Source organism: Dipodomys ordii, unplaced genomic scaffold, assembly GCF_000151885.1.
Source record: "Dipodomys ordii isolate 6190 unplaced genomic scaffold, Dord_2.0 Scaffold112, whole genome shotgun sequence".
NCBI classification, from domain to species: Eukaryota; Metazoa; Chordata; class Mammalia; order Rodentia; family Heteromyidae; genus Dipodomys; species Dipodomys ordii.
Genome location: NW_012267328.1, coordinates 2,399,557 through 2,408,356, shown reverse-complemented (window position 1 = coordinate 2,408,356; position 8,800 = coordinate 2,399,557). Strand labels below are relative to the sequence as shown.

The following is an 8,800-nucleotide window of genomic DNA, read 5'->3' as shown; positions in this document are numbered from 1 at the left end:
GGTGAAAGACTTTGTGCAAAAAATACAGGAATCTGGGACTGTCTCCACTAAACGGATAACGTCGAGTTACCAATCAAAAGTGATCCTAACCAGTGGCTCAAGCCTGAAATCCCAGCTACTCAGGAAGCAGAGATCTGAGGACTTCGGTTCAAAGCCAGCCTGGGCAGAAAAGCCCATGAGATTCTTTATCTCTAATATACTACTCAGAAAAACTAAAAGCGGTGCTGTGGCTCAAGTGGTAGAGCACAAAGAGGCTCAGGAACAGCGTCCAAGCCCTGAGTTCAAGCCCCAGGACTGGCATAATGGGCTCAGTATCTCTGAGGGTAATGGGAGAGTTGGAAGAAGGAAGGGGTCCCAGGGAGGAGAGCAGAGAAGGGCTTCTGAGATCCTAGGCTTGTCGGGGCGGGGTTTGTGATTTATGAAAGGAGACCCAGACTCCTGGGTTGAACAGATTGGCTTGTAAGAGACAGCTGTCCAGGAGGAGGCTCTGCCAGTTTGGGGAAGGAGAGAAATGAACAGTGGGGTTAAAAAAAACGCCTTTCCCAATCTTGGCTGATCAACATGAAACATCTGTTTTGGCTCTGGTGGTGCCCGGTGGCGGTGAGAATTATTGATACAGGGGGACGGCTGTCTGCCAAAGGACCAATGGCCGGTCCCCAGCCCCGGCTGCCGGCCCTGTAAGAACTCCTGACAGCATCCACGCCACCGGTGACACTGACGGAGAAGGGGTCTGTCCCAAGGCAGTTGCGCAAATGGGGTGGGTGGTGCGGGGAAAATTGTCCCCATGAACAATAGATCCCCGCCTGCTGTGCTGGCGTATTGTGTGTGTCTGAGCGTGTTGACGACACTGGGTGGAAAATGAGCGATACACTGCTGTCTGTCTCCAATTGTTGTGGGATATTCCTAGTTAGTGGGAGAACATCGTTTTTCCTTAAATCGCACCTAATGGATGTATTTGAAGACTTAGAACTTTTTTTTTCTTCATTTCGGTTTAAAAAAAGGAATCTTGCTATCTCATATGATGTAAGCATGTGCGGCTATAAATAGGAAGACAAATGTGCTTAGTTCAGCTTTATTTTTTTTTTTTTTGGTTAGATAAAATTTGATTAGGGATTGCAAAAAGCTGATGTTGTCAGCTAATACACCGCACTGGGGAGCCATAGATGCCGTGGCAGAATGAAAATTAAATGCATTTATTATCAGAGAAATGAGTTTGGTAGCCTCGGTCCAAAAAAGTTTATGTGCAAACCACCCCCCCTTCCCTCCCAAAAAATGGGAGCGGGGATTCCTTAATTCTCACTCTGTAGCACTGGGTCCTGAGCGGGGATAAAGCAGAGGCCACGTGGTTACCATGGTAGCTGGCATTGATTACAAGGCTCACTGGCCCTTGTGGTTCTCGGGGTTCCTGGCTTGTTGGGAGGAGAACAAAGCCAGCGTGCAAAGGAAAACCATGCCGGCCACCTGGGGATCAGTGCACCCCCTGTATCCCCCTGTCCCTCCATCCCTCTGTCCCTCTCTCCCCCTCTCCTTCTCTCCCTCTCTCTCTCTGAGAACCTGATGGTTTGGTAAGCCAGGGGAAGTTTTACCTATGTCTCTTCACCTGGGTGAGAAGATACGTTTTTAAAGGTTGCAGTGGACCAGTTAGACCGCAATCCTCCCGGGCCACCCCTCAAAGGTGAGGAAATTAAGAAAAAAAAAATTTGTTTTTAAAGTGGGCAGAGGAGAATCTTCAAATAAATTTCCTAACTGGGGGATGGGGGAAGAAAATGGTACGGTGGCCAATGAATTTGGACTCCTGGGGTTGTTTCTGCACTGTTGTGTGATTTTTTTTTCAAATTTGTTTTTACTTACTTATTTTGTCTTTTTCTGGAGAATTGAACGGCCATCCTGGGGATGAGGAAGCGATGTTTTGGAGTTTAGACAACCATGAAATGAAACATTGGTTAATTAATAAGCAGATCCTATCTGACAGGCTGGGCGTTAAAGAGGTTAACAGACTCCAGCACTGACAGGATGATAATGAAGATTTATGGTGAGCAGGAGGTGAGGGGGGGGAGGTCCCCCAAGCATTCAGGGAGAGGGAGCTCGGTAGACACAAGGCTTCAACAAGAGTGAAGGTTACCTTCTGACCATCGGGCTCGGCTGTCTCTGGGGCTGCGTCCTCTCCCCACACAGGATAAGCAGCTAGCTCGGCAGGTGGGTGGATGGGTAGATACAGGTCCCTACGTGGAGGGACAGGTTGATTTAGAAGACAGGTGCATCATTTCGTGGCTCAGTAGTTGCTAACTTCAAGTGCACTGTGCGCGGAAGCCCGAAGTTCCTCGGGAAAGAAAAGTGAATGTCCCCCCTCCTCTAGGACCAGGCATGGACGGCTGTTGGCAAAATGCATATGTGGCTTTCACATGTTCCTGTGATCTGCCGGGGAGGTCGGCTGCCCCTTGCTGTACCTCTGAGTGCTACCTCTCTCTCTTTTCCCCAACTCTCTTTGGAATAAATACCCCATGCTCCTTTGCAGCCCGTGTTCTTTGAGCCCATGCTCTTGATTCCTCCACAGTTAACATTCTTCCACGGATTTCCAGGCTGGGTTTTCTTCTCTGCCCTTGAAGGGAAGGCCAGCCTACACTACACACGTCTTACTTCACCTCAAAACACATTGCTTTGTGTCTGCAGTCCTCACGGCCATCTTCAGTGTTTATAAAACCTGTCTTATTTGTTTAGACCATCAGTTGCCTTGCTTGTAAAATGAGAGTGTGGGTCTAATTTCCTGTTGATTCAGTTGCACTGAAAACTATGTCCTCTGTGTGTGTGTGTGTGTGTGTGTGTGTGTGTGTGTGTGTGTGTGTGTCTGTCTGTCTGTCTGTCTGTCTGTCTTTGAGCCACAGCTCCACTTCCAGTTTTATTTTTTTGGTGGTTAATTAGAAATAAGAGTCTCTCAGACTTTCCTGCCCGGGCTGGCTTTGAACCGGGATTCAGGTATGAGCCACCAGTCCCTGGTGGCTGCTGCTGCAGCTTCTGCTTTGTGGTCTTTTTGGTGTTCAGCAAGTATTTCCTGAAATTCAGGAGGGTGGATGGAGGAGGTGCGAATATCAGAACCATCAGTGTGTCGCGTCATTTTCCACGCGGGCATACGTACCTTGAAAGTTCGTTAGTCTTAAAGGAAAAACAAATACAGAGCTTTAGAGAATTCAGGAGGTAGCGGGGTTGGGGGCAGGGGGAGGGCTCCAGACAAGCCATTCGCAAGAAGGTTGGGGCTCACGTCACACTGTGCGTTTTCTGTTCCCGCCCCGCTGCGTGCATTAATTCACTTTAGCCTCCGCAACTTGACCCCTGTGCTAAATGGGGTCCATGACTTACAGTCAGAGCCGAAGGACATTTCTCTGTGGGTTCTCACCATGAACACCCCACCATCGTTCATTTTTCTGGCTCTCTGATGTGGCGAACGTGATTGGCAATGTGCTATTCAGCAACCAGATGAAGCCTCCTAATTTTTTTTTTATCATTAAAGTCCTCTTTTACACATTATTGCAAATCTCCACCTGTACATTAGAAGGTGAGGAGTCACTGAACCGGCTTATGAAATGCACTTCCTCCTGGGTGTCCGTAAGGTGATAAAGGAGAATGCATCTGCACACATGACATGGAAACGAGTTCTGTTTCCTCTGGGGAGAGCTTGGCGCATTGTTTCTCCTATTTAAGCGATGGAGTCTCGACCCCAAGATTGTCAGGATTGCCCTCCCCGGATTGGAACAGGAGATGATTGTGGAGGATCTTGTAATGAGCTCTCTGCCTGCGCCACACGCCTCCAATTACAGTACCGGGAAGGAGAGCTATGCGGAAGGCCTCGCTTGAGCCAGACCCCTGGCCCTTGCATTCAGGCTCTTCTGCGTATTAACTGCGTAAGGTTTCTCTTATCCGTGTGCAACCCAGTCTCCGAACTTAGGGATTCTGTGTTCAAAGGAAGAGAACTGAAAGAAATTGATCTCCAGCCCTGTCCAGCAAGCTTTCTCTCTGGAGTCTTAGCATTTTCTGTCTCAAAGGCCCTGGAAGGAGGTCTAGGTAGGCACCCGGTCATTTTGACTTGAAAATCAAATGAGAAGTCGGGCGCCGGTGGCTCACGCCCGTCATCTTAGTTACTGAGAAGGCTGAGATCTGAGGATCGCGGTTCAAAGACAGCCTGGGCAAGGAAAGTCTGTGAGACTCTTATCTCCAATAAACCACCAGAAAACTGGAAGTGGCGCTGTGGCTCAGGAGGTAGAGTGCTCGCCTTGAGCTGAAGAGCTGAGGGACAGTGCCCAGGCCCAGAGTTCAAGCCCTACGACCGACCAAAAAAAAAGAAAAAGAAAATCAAACGAGAGCTCACACGCATCACCCCACGCATCTTTGTAGATGGGTAAGAGGGATGTGGGGTGAAAAGCTCGGGGTTTGGGGACATAACGTGGTCGAGGTACTGGTCCATGTGATAAGCATTTCTGAATATTTATTTGGGGTTTCCTTTGGGACAATGTCACCCCTACCCTCACTCTCCCCCCGGATCTCCCCCCTCCCGACCCACCCACAGGGCCTAGAGTTCGTTTTCAGTGCGGTGTCTGGTGAGCGCCACAGCTACCTTTCTTCACCCTTGGTCCCTCCATTTATATGTTAATGTATCACTTTATTATTGTCTTAGAGGTGATGTCCAGCGGGTCCATGTCCTCCCTTTCGCCTCCTGTCGTCTGCGTCCTCCTTCTCTCCCGTTCCCTCCCTCCTGGCTCTGCCCTGAGCTGTGCCGTTCATTTTCATCCACGTCCAGTGCAGCCCACGAGCTCCGCTGCGGCATGTTTCACCCTTTTTCCACGGATTCTCTGCGCGTGAAGACACGGTTTGAGGCCAGCGCATGCCCAGACGTCTCTCCGAATCAGTGGGTGGGCTCAGTGGCTCATACCTGTCAGCCCGCCCCTCGGGGGAGGCTGAGGTCGGGAGGATTGTACTTCAGGCCAGCCTGGGCAGCAAGGCTGGTGGCGCTCTGTGTACACAGAAGGTGGTGTGTGTGTCACACGGGCCTGCCGTCCCCACACTGCCAGGAAGCCCCGTGCAAGCGACTCCCGGTCCAAAAGCACGGCCCCAGCTCAGAACCACTGGCACCAGAAGAAGGGAAGGGAGCGTGGTGGTGTGTCAGAAAACGTGCCCAGCACGCACGAAGCCCGAAGTGTATCCAAGACCACGCTGTGGCCAGAGTTAAAAAAGTGAAAGTAAGCCTTCAAAAGGCTTCCAGTTCACCGAGAGCCCCGGAAATCCGCTCGCCAATGCCTTTACTTTCCTCCTCTCCTCCTCTCCCATGAAAATCGCCTGCCACCGGCCTGCGACCTCTTGCTGATTGAAGGAAGAAGTGGCTAAACATGGGTAATCGCCGTCACTTGACCCAGCCCTGGGAATGCTCAGGAATCTCAAGACCCGGACAGGGGACAGGGAAAGTTCTAGATGTCTGTCCTGGCCACCTGGTGTGCCTTTGGGTGAATCACACCCAACCTTGCTGACCTCAGACCTCGGTTCTGAGAGAAGCCGTTCAATTAGCAGCTTGCCCGTATTTCTCTCTCTTATCCTCACAGAGATGATAAACTAAGGGGAGAGAGAGCAAGCAAGCAAGTACAAGCAGGCCCTCCAATTTGCCCTTAGTTCAGGATCAAAAGAATTTGATAATTTAGGGCTCGGAGTCACGAGCTGTGATTGAGTCTGAGTTCAAACACCAAGCTTTGCCCAGGAAGCCGTTCCTTTGGTGGGTGGGAAGGGACTGTGATTTGTCTGGAATATTCACTGGGCCAATGATAGGCTAACCAATCATCTGCCCCCCCTCCCCTGTTCTTGTCTGTTGTGCTTTAAAGCTTTCTAAATGCACCACCCCCCCTTTTCACCGCTCAGGGATTTAGATAATCAATGAAAATGTGTGTTTGGAGAATACAGCCTGTCCCCTGGATCATAGTTTATCAAAGTCACTTTGAGTCGTTCCAATTGAATTTTCCCTTCTTATAAATCATCGATGTCTGTAATCGTATTCCGGGGTCGCGGGCGGCGCTGGGGGAGGTGTATTAAGGGAACGGCGGGCCAGTGCGCAGAATGCCCGTGAGTGATACTGGCCGGCACCGGAGCAGAATTCATTCTTGGAAAGCGTTCTGGGAAGAGGGAGGCGGGCAGCCTCTTCCCGGGCCAGCGGGTGCCCTGCACATCCTCTGGCTGGCTCGTGGCACTGCCGGCCGAGATGTTCACGGCTTCAGATTAGAGCAGAAACGAAGTAATAAGAGTGGGGGGGGGAGGGAGAAAAGTGAGCGAAGGTACATGTCAAGGGCAGCTCTGTCCCTCCTCAGGAAGGAGGGCTCTGTGGCTTTGAACCCCAGCCTTCTGAGCACCGTATGAACCCGAATGTGGCCTTCAGACCTCTGCACACATCTGATCTTTCTTCCTTCCATCCATCTTCACCCTCTTCATCTTCATGCATTCTTTTATATATATATATATATATATAATCATATATATATATATAATTTTTATTGAGAAACTGGAGGTCTTTTTCTTGAGAGATTCTGTTTCCCGGAGTAAACACCAGGACAAAGGAATCCATAAGAAGTCAATCACAAAACAGAGTTGATCATTTGGGTCCCGTTCTGAGCTTTGAAATGAAGATGTGGCTCTTCTTTGAAGTGGGTAACTAACTCACCTCAGTCCAAACAAATAGGATATTTCAACAAGAAGAAGAAGAGGAGGAGGAGGAGGAGGAGGAGGAGGATGTTGAAATACTTTATATCTTATGTCAAGGGTCTGGCTTCTCTGCCTTGTTGCTGATATTTGAGCATATTTTCTTTTTCAAAGATGTCTCCTGGGGACATGAAAATAAAACATTTCATTATCTGTCTTCTTTTCATTTTTCCCCCCAAGTGATGTCTCTCCTGGCTATGGAGTGCATGTAATTCACTGTTGCTTTTAATTTGTCAGTACATTAATTTTAGTTGATAAAGAAGTTAACTGGATCTGCTGTCCCAGTTATCTTTGGTAATTCAAGTTCATTTGCCTTCTGCTTTTAAAGGCTGCTCTGCGCTTCTCAGAGCTCCTTGGGTTGTATGTGGCTTTTACGTTGTCACTGACCCCAGAGACCATTCAAGGGTGATTATGGTTTTCAAGCTTGTTTGTGTGCAAGTGACGGGACCTTTGCACAAAAGATGCCCAGCCTCTGTCTGCTGCCCCTTGACCTCTGCTGGACAGACATTATAAATCAATTCCATAGATTCTCCATAAAAAAAATAACCTCGCCGGTCTCTGTGCATGGGAGAGGATGCTGTCCTTAGCAGGTTACGAAGAGCCGTGCAATCATGAGCTTGGGACGTTGGGGCTAATCATTCCTCATTGGCTATTCTTATGTGGGAGGGTTATCGTGCCCTAAATTGGGGGAGCAGGGGGGACATCCCCTGAGGGAGATGCCACCCCATTTTCTGGCTGGAAACAAGTGGAGGTACTCATCTTGGGTGAATCTCAAAGTTGGCAGTGTAGGTGGGGGGGGGATGTGACCCTAGACACAAAAGGCCTCTGGACCCTGTTGTTTGTTAATGCTCAAACCAAACTAAGTCCAACCTTGGGGTCGTCCCCCCAGTCTGTTCTTTCTTGTCAAAACAACATCGTGCTGCCGTGAGTCTCCAGAAACACACACACACACATACACACTCATGTCTGTGATTCTGGCTTGCTCTGTCCCTCAGGCATTTTACTCTGTATGTGTATGTGGGGGGGGGAGCATCCTCTTCAGAGAAAATGGAGAGCAAATAAAGTCCTGTGCACACGATGTTCATCTCCACTCTGGAGTTTTTCACAAGATGAATGTTCTCCTTTCAGTTTATCAACTCCCCAAATGAGCTTATCTATTTCTAATTTTGACTTAATATAAAAAGCATCAAGTTTTCGGTTTCATCCATCTAATTTTCATTCCGTGTAATTATTTGCGGTAAGCTGATTTTCGTCTCCGCCATCTGCTCATCAGCACCCAGCCGACAATATTCAAGGTATGTTTTCCCAGGATTGGAAGATCCACGTCCATACGTCACGCCGCCTCTCAGAGTGGCCCTGCCATCCACGGCCTCCTCTCGGTCCGGTGCTGGTCAGAAGCCCGCTGCGCTTCCCCATCCACCGCCGGCCATTTCTAACTGGGGCCTCACACAGATGGTGGCTTCTCATCGCCGGGCCTTTCTGAACTTGGGCCTTCTCTTCCCTTGATATCTCCATCTGTTCCCTTGGAATCAGGGAAGATCAGGTACAGCCTCCAGTCCACCAGCACGAGACTCGGCTGTCTGAGAGGCGTGGGGTCCCTCTTCCATAGAATTCCTGCCCTCCCATGGTCTTAATCCGGCACCCCACAAATCTCCAAGAGCCACTCTTCCATACTGCTGTGATACTGTATCATCTGTCTCCTGTATCTCCGGCAGCTAGCGCCTCGCGTAACATTCCAGGTCTTAAGGAGGGACTGCAGGTGTGAGATCCTTTCCAGTTGTTTTCTCCAGCCCCGCCGTCCGCTGGAGGTGAGCTTGTTTTCTGAGCTTGAATTGGGATGTGTCTTTGACCAAACCACCATGAAAGGTCCTTTTAAATCCTCATCTACACCAAAGATGCTGAGTGGGAGAGACAGAAGTTCATCTCTCTCTAACTCGCCGTTGTTCTTAACATAGAGATGATGACCCTGACAGGCCATTGATATTTTTAGAGCTAATGGCAAAGCTCCCCCCCTTCTCCTTCTCCTTCTCCTTCTCCTCCTTCTCCTTCTCCTCCTCCTCCTCCTCCTCCTCCT

At 49.5% G+C, this 8,800-nt stretch overlaps 1 protein-coding gene across 5 annotated transcripts in view; it reads left to right on the top strand.

Annotated features, from left to right (window-relative positions):
* Positions 1-8,800, top strand: part of Tenm2 (teneurin transmembrane protein 2) — a 625,307-nt gene that overhangs the window by 105,962 nt on the left and 510,545 nt on the right. Inside the window, exon 6 of one of the 5 annotated variants that reach the window (XM_013028656.1) lies at positions 6,254-6,265. The exons of the other annotated variants lie outside the window; for them this stretch is intronic. Coding sequence (XP_012884110.1) covers positions 6,254-6,265 — 12 coding nt within the window. The remainder of the gene's footprint in view (positions 1-6,253; positions 6,266-8,800) is intronic. 5 annotated transcript variants of the gene reach the window in all.